The sequence below is a fragment of the Nothobranchius furzeri genome, chromosome 2, assembly GCF_043380555.1.
Source record: "Nothobranchius furzeri strain GRZ-AD chromosome 2, NfurGRZ-RIMD1, whole genome shotgun sequence".
Taxonomy (NCBI): Eukaryota; Metazoa; Chordata; class Actinopteri; order Cyprinodontiformes; family Nothobranchiidae; genus Nothobranchius; species Nothobranchius furzeri.
Window position 1 is genome coordinate 5,874,171 of NC_091742.1, and position 14,291 is coordinate 5,888,461.

Sequence of the window (14,291 nt, forward strand, 5' to 3'; positions counted from 1 at the left end):
GTATGTGTAAAAGCATTTAGTCAGCTTTGCCTGCAGTTATCCTCCCAAACGGATGGTGGCGCTGTTCCCGCCACGTACATTTATTCTCATGGCTTTTTTTTTTGCACTCATTGGTAAAGGATAACAAGTGTGTCAGAAAACAGAAAGAGCTGCACAGTGAAGCCTCACCAGCTTTGAAGATGAACATCGAACCTGTCGTCATCGTTTCTGCCGCAAGAACCCCGATTGGTAAAGCCAAATACCTTTCACAGGTTCTCACCTACACACTGCGATTTTCTTTTTCTTTTCTTTTAATGCTTTAAAGCCGTTATTAAATAATTACAACTGGAAATAATTCACCTCTTACGTTTATTATTTCGTTAGACACGTTCATAGTCACCTAGCTAATCGTTTTTTGTCTTTTAATTAGTCAAATTGGTTATCTCTTTCAGTTTAGCACGCAGGACTCTAGAGGAGCCGTGATTGGTTGGCTGAAATGTGTGACGTATTTCCTTGCTTTTGATTGGCTGGCAGTGATAGTGCCACGGAGCAGGAGCTTCCTGCTATTGGGTACTTAAATTATGACGCGTGTTACTTGTTTTCTGTCGATATGCAGTTTAACTTAATTTTGCACAGATTTATCATCCGTTTGTAATTAAAGTTGAAGATTAACAGTGTTATCCTTTTCAGTTTTTCAAAAACACTAAACGAATCAGTGTTTTTTGTTTTAATAGATTTTCAACCCCTAAACAAAAGGTTATTGCTACTTTGGTGTAATGAAAAAATCATCTTTAACATTTTCATACATCGTTTTAGTTAAATTTCCAGTAAATTGTGATGATTTGAGGCTACATTTGAGTCATGCTGCAGTGTCAGAAGCGGTTTGTATCTAATCTTTGTAGACCTGCCACCAGTATATAAACTCCAATTTTTGTACAGGGTGCTTGAATGGCGCTCTGTCCACAGTGCCTCTACGTGACCTTTGTTCAGTAGTGATCAAGGATGTTCTGAAGCGGGCAGGGGTGAAACCGGAAGAGGTCTCAGAGGTCATCATTGGAAATGTCCTAACAGCAGGTAAAAAAACAAAACTGAAATTGTCTGAAAAACAAACATCTGCTAGCATTCTATCATGATTTTTTTATCTCTTAGGTCAAGGGCAGAATCCTGCACGACAGGCCAGCGTTGAGGCTGGTATTCCGTATCCTGTCCCGGCTTGGAGTTGCCAGATGGTTTGTGGTTCTGGTCTGAAAGCTGTTAGTTTAGCAGCTCAGTCTATCCAGGCTGGAGAGGCTTCTGTGGTGGTGGCTGGGGGCATGGAGAGCATGAGCAGGGTTAGTAATAAGATCATTTAAGGATGGTAACTGGGTAGGATAAAAGTCTCACTGGGGTTGTCTGTCTACTCAGGCTCCTCACACTATGCACATGAGAGTGGGGGTGAAGATGGGTGACGTCTCACTGCAGGACTCCATGGTCGCTGATGGCCTGATTGACGCCTTCCATAACTACCACATGGGAATCACAGGTATGTAAACTCAAGTAATTCTGTGTCATGTTATATCAATATTTAATGTGATTATGAATCTGTCAGCGGAGAATGTGGCCAAGCAGTGGGGGATCACTCGAGAGGAGCAGGACCTGTTCGCTGTCAAATCTCAGAACAAAGCCGAGTCGGCGCAGAAAGCAGGGCACTTTGATCCGGAGATTGTCCCAATCGTTGTGCAATCCAGAAAAGGTGAAAACCTGTTAGTGATGACCTCCACATTTCTCTGCACTTATGCTAAACGTGTGAAATGCTCTCTCCTTCAGGTCCGGTCGAAGTAAAGTTAGATGAGTTTCCCCGACATGGAAGCAACATCGACAGCATGTCCAAACTCAAACCATGTTTCATCAAAGATGGCAGTGGCACCATCACCGCTGGCAACGCTTCAGGTTCCAAATGGGCTTTTGTGAGCTGTAGAGTGCATCGTTTTGATTGTTAGGAAAGGACACGTGAAGCAGTTTCACTATTTTACTTGCAGGTGTAAATGATGGAGCAGCAGCCACTGTCCTAATGAGCCAATCAGAGGCTGAGAGGCGGGGCGTGGAACCCATGGCTAAAATTGTATCGTGGGCTCAAGCAGGTCTTGACCCTTCCATCATGGGAACTGGGCCGATACCTGCCATCAGAAAAGCGGTGAGAAGTCAGCAGTAATTAATCATAGCAGGTGCAAAAATGAGTATTTTTGCTTTACTAATTTTGTGCTTTTCCAGGTTGAGAAAGCAGGCTGGAAGCTGGATCAGGTGGATCTATTTGAGATCAACGAGGCGTTTGCAGCGCAGTCCATCGCTGTGATCAAAGATCTGGGCTTGAATGAAGACAAGGTCTTTTTTTTATTTTTTTTTACACTGAAACTATCAAGACTCCAAACAAAAGTAGAACATTTGTTACCTTTAAGTCTCTGTAAATAATTATTTCTGTTTCTAGGTAAACGTAAATGGCGGAGCCATTTCTCTGGGTCATCCCATCGGCATGTCTGGCTGCAGAGTGCTGGTGACGCTGCTGCATGCACTTCAGAGGACTGGAGGAAGGAAAGGCGTAGCATCCCTCTGCGTTGGAGGAGGGATGGGTGTCGCTATGTGTGTAGAGAGGGTTTGAGATCAACACCTCACATGTTGCACTTTGTCTTTTAAAGGGATAATAATAGTTTACACTGAACAGAAGTGTCAAAGATGGGGTTCACCTAGCTTCTTCTAGTGGGTGTTGTGATGTTACTCTGCAACAACCTGCCATTCTCACTGTGATTTTAATTTCCTCAGGCTTTAGATGCAAGATCAAACTCAAATACTGGTCTTAATGTTGTGTGCTTGCAGCTTTTATACAAGCAATTGCTAAAAATTCAAGATGTAAACGTGCTTTACTGGCTACAGACTGTTCATGTTCTATTTGTTTCTAGTTAAGAATAGAAGTGCAATGATAAAGCACTACAGCTGGATGAGACAGGTCTGTAAGGGATTTGCTTCATGCTTTCAAAACATTTCAACGTTCCATCTTCTCTCCCAGGAGTTGTACAAATATGTGCTTTAACAATTCTGCTTTCTGACCTTCCTGTAAACTAACATCTGTAATCAACATTCTGTTAAGACATAATCAAAATAATTCACCAAATAAACATTCGTTTACAACCACTGAAGCTTTATTGTGTCCAAAAACAAAATCATTAACAGTTTTGAAGCGTGAACCTCAACAGGATGGGAGTGGGATCAGTGAGAAGCCTACACTAGCGCAACAGCCATAACGAGCCTGTAAATGCATAAATACACATTAGTGAACATAATGAGACCAGCTTTTCAACCCTCTAGAGCGCCAGATTCAACAGCATCTCTATACGAGTTCCCGCCCTCCTTGGGCTCTGGGAACAGTTTGATGAGGTCATCGATACGGAGGATGGTGATCGCCGCCTCGGTGGCAAACTTGAGGCTTTTTGTTTTAACCATGGTGGGTTCGTAGACACCAGCCTGACGATTGTCCCTGGGTTTGCCGTTCACCAAGTCCAAACCAATCCTACGAGACAAAAAGGTAATTGGATAAATAACACTTGGCATGTGACAAAAACAAGTCATTTTTAACTCACCATTTGAGATTCTTGCGTTCAGGGTTGACCTGAGCCTCGTTGTGGAAGGCTCGAAGTTTGGCCACCAAGTCTGTGGCGTCCTGCGCAGCGTTCACAGCCAGAGTTTTGGGGATGATGAGAAGAGACCGTGCAAACTCTGCAATGGCCAGCTGCTCTCTGGAGCCCTGAAAAAAAGCATTAAAACAACAACTTTAGCCTCAACTTTCAGAATAAAAGTTTTACAGGTGTAAGCCGGACTTGGCTAAGCATGAACTCACCATGCTGGTAGCATAGTTCTCCAGGTAAATGGACAACGCTGCCTCCACAGCACCTCCTCCAGGTACCACCGATTTAGACTCCAGCACCCTCTTGACCACACACAGAGCATCATGTAGCGAACGCTCCATCTCATCGCACATGAAGTCATTAGCTCCACGCAGAATGATGGAGGCTGATGTACGTGCTTTTGTACTGGTGGGAGGAAAAGTTTGAGAAAATGAGGGGGGGGGGGGGTAAATAATTAAAAAATACTGACTTTCTCCACTTCTAAAAATGTATATAAAAAGACAAGAGCTCCACAGAGTACTTGCACTTTCTAGCACTTATCTAGTTGTGATGTTTGGAATCAAATCAAGCAGTTGCTCTGTAGTAGCTCTTACTTCTTTATAATGATGAGCTCATCATCACAGATGCGCTCCTGCGCAACCTCCTCGGCCTGGCCGAGCATGGTGGCATCAAACGTCTCCTCTCCTTCCAGATTGGACAGCGAGGAGCAAAAGGTGGCTAAAAAAATAAAAATTAAAACTTTGAAGAACAAGACTACTGACAACTGATAACATTGAACAAACATTTAAAACTTCAACAGCATGTTTCTTACTCACCTCCTGTTGCCTTGGCGACCCGTTTCAGGTCCTTTTTGAGAACCCGTCTAACTGCCATAGCGCCAGTTTCCACAAAGTACTTCAGACACATGTCGTCGATGCCACCAGTGGTCAAGATAACATTTGCTCCTGCTGCTAAAATTTTCTGGATCCTCTCCTTGGTGATGTCAGATTCCCTAAACCAAACAAAGAAATTATATCAATAAACATCATTTCTCCCACACATATCGCTGAACAACCTATTGATCCAGCAGCGCAGCTCATTTTAATGAGACAAATCCACTAGGACGTGTAATAAAGAACGCCTACCTCTGTCTGATCTGGTCCAGCTTGTCCGGGTCGTTAATAACTACTTGGACGCCCATCTTCATTTTGGTTTTCTGCAGGCTAAAGTCCAGGCAAGCGATCTTAGCGTTTACAACCCGCTTCACCATTTCTGCAAATATCATTTACATCACATTATGTGAAAAAACCCCAAAAACCAAATAAATAACTTCATTTTTTTCTCTCTCTCTCACTCATATCACTGTCTGGACAAAAGAAGCGCCACAGTTAACAACTACTGTGACCATGTTCCTTTTAGGGCCAGTTTACTTTATCCCACGCGTATCACTGCATACATCATCAACCAAGACATAGCAGCAAATAAATGGGAATTTACTCAGCACCAAGTGATATTGCATCTTAATTAAAAACATTTTAGATCTGCTAAATCAAGACAACTTTACCTTGTGAGCCAACCGTGCAGTTCAGTGCGTAACCGTTGACCAAGAAACTTTCTTTCTGGCTTCGGCCGTGGGCTTTCAACACATTCACTGAGTTAATGGGATATCTGGCCACCCCTTTACTGTCAGTAAACTTGACCGCCACGGCAGCATCTACCACCATATTAGCAAAGAAGTCCGCATCACTGATGTCTCAAAGTTAAGGCAGATAAATGTAATAAAACTACTTTCTCAACTGGAAAACAAATACTGCAGACATTTATTCAAGATACACTCCGATGATTTTGGAAGACATGGAGGTCTTTGCGGCGTTGATTAAACACTCCCTGCCCAAGTCATCGGTCCCAATAGTCAGATTCTCGTTAATGTAGCGCACAGCTTCTCTGCAAGTACACAAAAAGGAAGTTTGCTCATTGGATTGTATGAATATTTAACCATTATATGAAAAAAAGAGCATTACATTTGATTGTTTTGTCTTACTTGCAAGCCAGACGGTATCCACTGATAACAGACGTGGGATGAATCCTCTGCTTCACCAGCTCATCTGCACTCTTGAGCAACTCTGCAGCAAGAATGACCTTTGACACGAAAACATAACAGTAATAAAGATTATTTTATAAACCCCAGTTCTAAAGATGTTTTGAGTGACAAAATTAGAAACGGGTCATCCTGAGATAAAGCCTTTTTGTTCTGCTTTAACTTGATTTTGAGGATGTTAAAAGAGTAAAAAGGAAGAGAGCTAAGCTTCACATATGGCTGACTTAAAACTATCACTTTTTTTTCTATTTCAGTCTCTGAGCTGATGAACAAGCTTCTAGCAGCTGCTACTCACCACAGACGTGGTGCCATCTCCAACCTCCTTGTCCTGCAGGTCGGCCAGTTCACAGAGGACCTTAGCAGCTGGGTGCTCCACCTCCAGCAGCTTCAGAATGGTTGCTCCATCGTTGGTGATGGTCACATCCTATTAAAACCACAATTAAAAGGCGTGTTAATAACCAAACCAAAACATTTACAGCTCATTTTAAATCTATTGCTTGTCAAAATGTCCTTAAAGTGACACAGACCCCAATGTCGTCCACCAGCATCTTGTCGAGACCAACTGGTCCGAGGGAGCTTTTGACGATGTTAGCGATGGCTGCTGCGGCCATAACTGTAAAAGCAAAATTATGTACACTTTACGGTAGCTCAAAGGTTTACTTAATTTGCTGAGCGTCATAAGATTTTGGAATATTCTGTCATTTTATTTAGTGGGGCGCACATCAGCTAGCCACACCTTCAGACCATGACAGTGTTGCTCTGTCCCATTAGCATAGCCCTCCATTCATTGTGTTTGAACGGAAGGTACTAATATGGGATTACACATTTCGCATCACATAGCCATTGTGTACAATATCATACGTTACACAAAACTGCAAAGAGAGAAAAAAGTCTCTGCAAAGTCCTAACGTTAACGAGAAATGTAGCTAGCGTTAGCACGAGCCACACGTGTTAAAGCTTACTTAGCTAATAACTTAGCCGCTTGTTGTTAAATCCACAAATAATAAAACTAACTCATTAAGTTTGACAACACCGCTAACCATTTTGAGTGCGGACAGATTCGCCAGTCGTTCTCTGCCCGAGCACGTTTAACGGACCGTCTAAAAGCGACATATTGGACCACCACACAACCAAGAAGAAAGGAAGCTCCGCGGTGCACTATGGGTAAAGAAAACTAAGGGGAAGGTTCGAGAAGAAAATGTATTATAAATCCTCATTTGTGTATTCATACCACATTTCTTCAAATAGTTGAACATAATAATTATTATTCAGCAAATTTTTACACTAAAAGGACGTCATTATATAACGAGAAGATTTCTGACTTTTATTATTACAAACTACATTTCCCAGCATACTTCAAATTACGTCACCACTTTCTTTTACGCTTGTTGTTTCTGAAATGAATGGCGTCTCTTTTGCGTCCTCTAGTGACCGCGTCGATTGCGCAGTTCCTGCTTTTGAAAACGCATTTTAAGAGATTTTATATTTTTCAGATGTATTGTCATATCAAAATCATTCGTCAATCATGTAAAAACTGATACAGCATAATTTTGATGAAAATAATAAAATATGCCACTATAGACTGTCAGTTTGGAACAACAGTATTCTGCCTATTTAACAAACTTGATTTTAAACTATTTTTATCCTGCAAACAAACTAGTCCACATACTTTTAAATTTGTTTCAGTCTATTACAGATTCTAATGTCTTGGATGATTTTTATTCTTGTCAAATCCATTGTCTATCTAGTTATCGTTTATTTAAATCAGCTTTTTGCTGCTACTTGTTTTTATCTAATTTACAGCATAAGACTGAAAGGAGGATGAGAATGTTTTTTATTAACACAAAACCACAAGAACAAGAGGAGATTTGTTCAGTTTTATTACCTCCAATACAACATTTTGTAGAGCATTGACAACTAGCCAATTACAAAAATACTGAACACTTAACTTAAACGTCAAAGCATTATAAAGCATATCTATGGCATACAAGAATAACTCTTCTAAAATGTACATCTTTACAAAATGTTTACAAATAAAATGTAAAACAAAAAAGTGCAAAAAAATAACAAATCCCCACCAAAATCAAAAAAGTACAAAAAAATACATACTTCATATTTTTGTTTTGTTTGATGCAAATTTCCTGAAATAATGTTGCAAAGTTTTTCTTGTATTTCTGTGAGTCATTGTTTAAGAATTAAGTATTGTGTGACAGAAAAGCTACAGTTTTCCTAAATATTATTCACAGTATTTGATTCAGATTTTGTGTGAGTGCTTAAAATTTAAACATTAAAATTTTCATAAATACGTCTACTTTTCCAACCAATTTGCGGCTCATAGTAATTATGGAAAGGTATTATTAAGACCCAAAAACGTGTTTAAGGATCAGGCGTGTGTGTGATAAAGACTGGGCATGCTCTGTGAGTGAGGATGTAATATCAGTAGTGTAACAGTGTCCTATTATGGAAAATACAGTACTGTTCTATAAACTGACTCCTTTTTGTGGTCCCCCTTCAAAATAAAAGTCAAAGCTAGCAACACTAAGAACAAATAATTTTCATGTTGAGATGCATATTTTGCCCACAAACTATTGCAGCCAATCTTACAGATGGTCGCAGGGTGGAAATAAATAAGATTTCTCATTATTTCTTATACAGAATCTAAAAAATCTGAATTTTCTCTTAATTTTTCTAAAGCAGTACACCCCGCTGACGGCGAAAAATAAGACAGGAGAAAGTGATAATTTAAAATCTTAGAATAGACATAAAAGTCAATGTTTATTTAAACACGTAACCTAATGATTATTACAGCCAAAATAGTTCCTTTATACCTGCATCTTTTTCATTAAAAGCTCCTAAAAGAGACGTACAAGCCCGGGCAGCAGAGATTTTCAGGTGTGAATCTGTAAAGCTGTTTGTTTACAATTGCTTGAACATGTTAGAGTAATTAAAAACACAAGCCATGACTATGGTCAGACCTTTTAAAAGAAGATTTTTGTGGGAAAGAATTAAACAATCACCTGTCGTGGATAAATAGCTATTTAAACAACCTCAGTTTGGAGAAATGGCGTTTGATTTTAACCAGATTAACATGCTAACATCATCTGCAATCCTAAAACAACTCTGACTAAAGCCTGATTCATGCTTCTCCGTCTGCGTCAGTGTGGAGACACGCAACGCCATTATCCGTCCTTGCGGGCCTGCTGGAGAGCTCCGCAGGGACGCACGGAGTCGAGCTCTCTTTTCTAAACATCCACCCGTCGAGACGGAGAATGCAAGCTTGTGATTGGTCAGGGCACCGCTGTCATCTACACCTCCGCCATTGCGCCCTCAAAAACATAAAGAGAGCCGAGGATAACTAGCGGCAGACATGGAGCAGCTTGAAGAACACCTCGCGAAAAAACTCTAAAAACACGAACGTTTAATTCCCCGTGACTGGAGGAGTGAAAAGATGCGCAGCAAGCATTTTATTTGTGGACGGAAATGACAGGAAACGTGGGTTTAGAGGTGGCGAGCGCATGAAGAGGTGGAGGAGGATGAGAGACAAATGTGTCCGTGTTAAAAAGTCTCTTATATACACAAAAAACACAATATAAACACATTATCTTGGACCGGATACATGACAGGATACCACAGAACAGCGCTACGCCCTCTGTTGTCCTGCCGGGGAATTGTTTTGCAACACTCCCCAGGAGACGGAGACGTATGAGAGCAAAACGCTTCCGTCAATCCGTGCGTGTCTGTCCCTTGCGGAGCTGACGGAGAAGCATGAACCAGGCTTAATACAGTTTTACAGTTATTGTTTGCACACTTTAAAGACTTGTCCATTAGAAGTGTCACTAACTGTCTTAAGTGCACCCTCAAACACGCATGCATATCCACGGTTATTTGTAGATGCAGCTGCAGCTAGCAGAGCACATCTTGCGCTACCGCTAGCTGCTGCTCAGTAGAAGGGTTCTTTTGGTTGCCATACAACATTTGTCTAAATGATGATGCAATGTCATAGTTAAATCAAATTGATTTTAACTAAATGTCTAAAATTGTCAGAGATTCAAGTTGTTTTAGGATGTTAGTAATCCTCGTTTGAACTTGGCCCAGCTCAGATTAGCCTCTAACTTTCAAACGTGTTTTGCAGTGGTCTCTGGAAGGACTGAATGCCTTGCAATTCATACTTGGGTGGGGGGGATAAAAGCTCAGATGCGGTTGTTTCAGGAATTAGCAGAATGTCGTATTAGAGTAGAGCTCAACACGGCAGGATCTGGAGTCTTTCCTGATATTTGGACATCTCGCTTGGATTGGATAACAGCAAGGCGACTCTACCACTGTCCCTGTTTGCTCTGCGACATAGATACTTTACCTCCACAAATAACACAAGCCTGGAGGAGCTTCTGCCATGTGGTTGAGTTGCTAATGCTAACGGTTAGCTTCTGCTAGCGAAGACATTTTCCACTGTTCTTTCCCGTCACGAGTGAAGATGGGTGAGTCCATGAATTATTAGTGACGTTGACGTAGCTCTGTAAGGATTTTCTAATCAAGTTTCACTGTCTATGTTCTATCAGAAGCTAATGCAGGAGACTATTTTCATGTTCAGCCTGCATGAAAACTCTGAGTGACCGATTATAATCGGAAATAACCATTAAAAGATGTTTTCTCAGTGTTCCACCCCTTTGACCATCAGAAATAAAGTCACATGTTCAAGAACAGTTCATTCAAAGAGGTACAAAAACAGCAGGTGAGATGCTAGATGTTCACGACCCGTCTACTGAAGCCAACTTTAATAATCTGAGCTTGACCGAAGAGGAACTATGTAGAGGTCCTGAAGCAGAAGGATCCTTGTAGATCAATCGATGACACGCGTTCTGAACAGCTGCATGTGTGCAATAGAATGAATTCAAATGAATAAAGTTTTTAAAAGGCTCAGACGATTTCCGAGTTAAAAAATCCATTCAAGTTTAAACTAGTTTCAGTCACACTAAAAAGCAACTCTCACCAAAACTCTGGAAGTGCTCATATTCAGGCTTTGATGCTCTTGACACACGCGAGTTCTATGACACTAATGGTATGGCTGCAGTAAAAAACTTAAAATAGACGTGTTATATTTGATCTTTATTAATTCTGCTGTAGCCGTGTGGAAGTGGAGCGTTGAAGGCGAAGCAGCTCGGTCCCTGTTGGTGCTATTTGGTGTTTATCAACTCGTATTTGGCTCTTGGCTCTCATGCGAAGCTACTGGAGCTCAGACACTGAAACTTCTCTCTCAGAGACTGAACGATGGTGGGTTGGCTCTGCTGCTGCTCACTCCAAAGGTACTTTTCTAGTTGCTCGTGGTCCAGAGGCCTAATGGGGTTGCAGGAGTGGGCCGGGGTGCACGGCAGGCTCCGAGACTGAACAAGAGCCCGATTCTGAGCGGGAGGGACCGCCGGGTTGCCGTTCCCCTGCTCCAACCTGTCCCGCACCGCTTCGTTCTCATCGTCGGAGCGGATCTCTACGTAGTCATCGTCGTCTTCCCCATTGTCCTTGAAGTTGGCCAGGTAGTTCTGGGTGGCGTTGAGGATGCTCAGAGCCGAAGCCCGGTTCAGAACCACGATCTGTTGGCCATCGTGTAAAGTTAGGTCGGACTCTCCCAGCGTGGATCGTTCTGGGAGGCTGCTCTGTCGACCAGAGCGACCCAAACTGGAGCTGCAAAGTCTGTCAGAGGTTCCTGGACTCTTGACCTCAGACTGGTGGTGGTTTTCCTGCTGGGGACTGCCGAGAGAACTGGCTGACTGGCACTGACTGGACGGGGAAGACTTTGAGGAAGGATCGTTAAAGGAAGGATGTCTCTTTATGGTGCTGTACACATGCTCTTCCTCCTCACTCGGAGCTGAGATGCAGGAGCTCCACCTCAGTGATGATGGACCACTGGGGGACTGAGGGGACTTGAGGGAAGGGATAGAGCAAGTGTGTGTAAGTCTGTGCTGTGAGGCGGCAGACGTTTGAGCCTGACCGGATGAGGACATGAAGCTCGCCAGCTCTCCGTTGCTGTAGGTGGAGTGAAGCCAGTCCTCCTCCAGGGAGGTTTCTGTCATCGACTGGGAGGATGGCAGCCCTCGATGGGCGTGGTGCTGGGTGGAAGACGTCTGACTGGCGGAACTGAGAGAATCCTTAAACACCACCTGATCGTACAGGTGGGAGTATTCCGCTATCCTTGCACCTGAAAAGACAGAAGAGGTTTAAATTGTTAGTTTCAAACTCTCAGATCTGAACATTTTGAATATTTTGAGGCTGATATGAATCTTTTCATGTTACCTATAGCTGCACCACCTTGCTTTTTCTCCTCCAAGATGGCGGCAAGGTCTAGCTGTTTCTTCTCCGCTCTACTCCGACTGCAGGAATCTCCAGGATCCATGCTCCTCATCCGCAGCAGCTGGTTAGCCTTCTTGATCTTCTGGCTATACTGCCGTGCCATCAAGAACACACGGCTCTTGGATTTGTCCATCAGGTCCAGGGAGAAGTCCACAGACTCCCCCAGCAGAAGGGAGGAGGATGCCAGGGGGGAGTCCAGACCTGCCAGCTCACCTGGAAACAAACTATGGAGATCTCTGACGACGCCGTCTCTCTGAGAGGCGTTCCTCTGAGGAAGCTCCACCAGGTCATCGTCCTCCAGTCGGAAGCTGCCGCTGCTGAGTCGGGCTAGTCTGTTGCGGATGCTCTTCACTGTGCCCGGTGAGGGCTCTGGGGTAACGGGTAGGGGGCGAGAGGCAGGAGAAGGGGTGTGGGTTTCTTCGTCAGTGGTGCTTTCAGCATGGAAATCTGGAAGGTTGATGACTGGGATAGTGAAGGACGGCGTGGAGGCAACAGGTGGGGATTTGGGATGTTGTGCTGGAGGGCTGGCAGTTTGAGGACTAACCACCGGAGGGCTCTTCCTAGGGCTGTTTTTGACAGAAGAGACCTTCTTAGGTGACTCGTTGGCACCGACAGGGAACGCAGCAGGAAGTCGATCGGCTTTCTTCTCATTGTTCTTGATGTAGTTTTCAAAGTCACTCCAAATCTCATCGGCGCTCTCAGACATCCTTCTGCCCTTCTGGCTAAAGGTTTCAGGACCGGAGGAAGAATGATCCATTTCAGAGGATTGTGGAGCAGGACAAAAGGCCTCTGGTCCTTCATCCTTTAGAAAATTGAGGCTCTCCTCTGAAACAAACCCTCTGAAACTTTCAGTCAGGTCTTGTTCTGAAGCCGGAACACTGTGTCTGTCATGTTTTTGTTCCTGGCCTTCGTGAATTCCCCTCAGCTTTGTGGATGGTGGCTCCCTGAAGCAGATCGTGTCATAAATATTCTCCTCTACTATTTTGAGCTCATCGTTCTCACATGGCTTCACCTCCTGCATGGAGGACCTGTTGCTCTCAGACGAACTGTCCGGTTGGATTAATGACTCTGCTGCACTCCCTCCCTTTGTTGCGCTCCCTTGGGAACCCTGAGTATTTGAAGACGTCTCCTGCTGCATCTGTTTTTTATCAGGGTCCCTTCGGATGAGACCCATGCTTCTCAGGTCCTCGAAGCTGATGTTATCATAAACATTCTCTGCGTCATCCATCGTCAGCTGCTCGGCTGAGGAGGAACCAGACATGTCATTGCTGGATGACCCGGTGTGAATCACTTCCAAGTTGCTGTGACCACCCCGGTCATCATCTTTGGGACTCCCTAGAGCCTCTGTGGCGTTCTCTCCTGCACTGCTCGCCCTCCGCAGGACTCTGCTGCCATCAGGTGGAGGGTCAACCTGCACCGTGGGCACCTGCTCCACATGCCAGCTGCAGGGTCGAGCCGTTCTGGGTGACGAGGTGGCCTCTGACCTCTCAGAGAAAATTTCTGGTGTGCTTGGTTCTGTGGGGACGAACATTTGGTAGATGTCCTCGTCCTCGTCGTCGGGCTGCATCGTCCTCTGGCGGGTGGGGAACATGGCTCTGCGAGCCCGGTGGTCTGCCCAAATGTTCTGCACTGATTGGTCTGTTTCTGTGACTACTACAGGGGGAACGGGGGAGTCTGGAGGTTCCTCCATTACATGTGGTGTCCTGAGGAGTGGTGGGTGGTGACTCCCGTCCCTCACTAGCGATTCTCGGGCTTTCTGAGATGCAAAACAGCAGAAACATGTCTGAGACCAACTCAAACAGAGAGAAACTACCCTCACGTCACAGCTACGAGCTGCTCACCTGCAGGTCCAAGGAGCTCATGTTGAAAGCTTTCCACTGCTCTATGCCGTCAACAGACGCTTGAGGATTCAACCTTTTTCTGCTGCTTTTTCCAGGAACTCGTAGCCTCTTCTTACATCCCTGAACATTTTTAAGATTACCAACGTATCCCCAAAGCAAATTCACAAATGTGTTTTTATTTCACCCCTAAACTCACCAGACCACTGTCATCCTCATCATCAGCATCCTGCTGGTGCGACTCCTCTCCTTCCTCCCTGTCGCTGTGGTCATAGTGATCTCCAGGATCCAGGGACTCCTGTGATTGGTTGATTAGGCTCCGGCTCCGGCCTACGGTGCCCAGAGCCAGCTGGGACACTGGAGACAGCAGGCTGACGCCGAGACTGGTACGCTGAAGGGGGA

General features: G+C 44.1%; 3 protein-coding genes and 1 non-coding gene across 5 annotated transcripts in view; 1 reads left to right on the forward strand and 3 right to left on the reverse strand.

Annotated features, from left to right (window-relative positions):
* The first annotated feature begins 72 nt into the window (after positions 1–72).
* Positions 73–3,141, forward strand: acat2 (acetyl-CoA acetyltransferase 2). Its single transcript, XM_015947376.3, has 9 exons — positions 73–228; positions 919–1,053; positions 1,129–1,310; positions 1,384–1,501; positions 1,568–1,711; positions 1,786–1,908; positions 1,998–2,152; positions 2,230–2,340; positions 2,444–3,141. Exons 1-9 carry the CDS (start codon positions 180–182, stop codon positions 2,612–2,614), a joined length of 1,188 nt encoding a protein of 395 aa, XP_015802862.3. The 5' UTR covers positions 73–179; the 3' UTR covers positions 2,615–3,141.
* Positions 3,131–6,909, reverse strand: tcp1 (t-complex 1). The gene is made up of 12 exons (XM_015947374.3): positions 6,753–6,909; positions 6,240–6,325; positions 6,008–6,136; positions 5,656–5,753; positions 5,448–5,558; positions 5,179–5,360; positions 4,760–4,886; positions 4,451–4,626; positions 4,229–4,352; positions 3,848–4,040; positions 3,591–3,754; positions 3,131–3,520 (listed from the first exon to the last, which is right to left on the reverse strand). The coding sequence occupies exons 1-12, from the start codon at positions 6,823–6,825 to the stop codon at positions 3,307–3,309; spliced, it is 1,677 nt and encodes a 558-aa protein (XP_015802860.3). The 5' UTR covers positions 6,826–6,909; the 3' UTR covers positions 3,131–3,306.
* On the reverse strand, positions 6,397–6,532 carry LOC129165742 (small nucleolar RNA SNORA29). Its single transcript, XR_008565017.1, has one exon. It is a non-coding gene; the product is annotated as a small nucleolar RNA SNORA29 (small nucleolar RNA).
* Positions 6,910–10,710: 3,801 nt separating the features above from the next.
* Positions 10,711–14,291, reverse strand: part of LOC107377633 (pleckstrin homology domain-containing family G member 1) — a 48,908-nt gene continuing 45,327 nt past the window's right edge. For both annotated transcript variants that reach the window (XM_015947379.3, XM_015947378.3), the window contains exons 14-17: positions 14,089–14,280; positions 13,893–14,012; positions 11,995–13,807; positions 10,711–11,899 (exon numbers count right to left, since the gene is read on the reverse strand). In XM_015947379.3, coding sequence (XP_015802865.3) covers positions 10,923–11,899; positions 11,995–13,807; positions 13,893–14,012; positions 14,089–14,280 — 3,102 coding nt within the window. In that variant the 3' untranslated portion in view covers positions 10,711–10,922. The remainder of the gene's footprint in view (positions 11,900–11,994; positions 13,808–13,892; positions 14,013–14,088; positions 14,281–14,291) is intronic.

Bases quoted from the DNA above. Each gene is read 5' to 3' on its own strand.
- acat2 (XM_015947376.3), top strand. From the start codon at position 180: ATGAACATCGAACCTGTCGTCATCGTTTCTGCCGCAAGAACCCCGATT. The intron at 1,054-1,128 runs GTAAAAAAACAA...TTTATCTCTTAG, and splicing joins TGGAAATGTCCTAACAGCAG to GTCAAGGGCAGAATCCTGCA. The intron at 1,712-1,785 runs GTGAAAACCTGT...TCTCTCCTTCAG, and splicing joins CGTTGTGCAATCCAGAAAAG to GTCCGGTCGAAGTAAAGTTA.
- tcp1 (XM_015947374.3), bottom strand. From the start codon at position 6,825: ATGTCGCTTTTAGACGGTCCGTTAAACGTGCTCGGGCAGAGAACGACT. The intron at 6,326-6,752 runs GTTAGCGGTGTT...TTGCTTTTACAG, and splicing joins ATCTGTCCGCACTCAAAATG to TTATGGCCGCAGCAGCCATC. The intron at 5,361-5,447 runs GTATCTTGAATA...TTGAGACATCAG, and splicing joins TCTTCCAAAATCATCGGAGT to TGATGCGGACTTCTTTGCTA.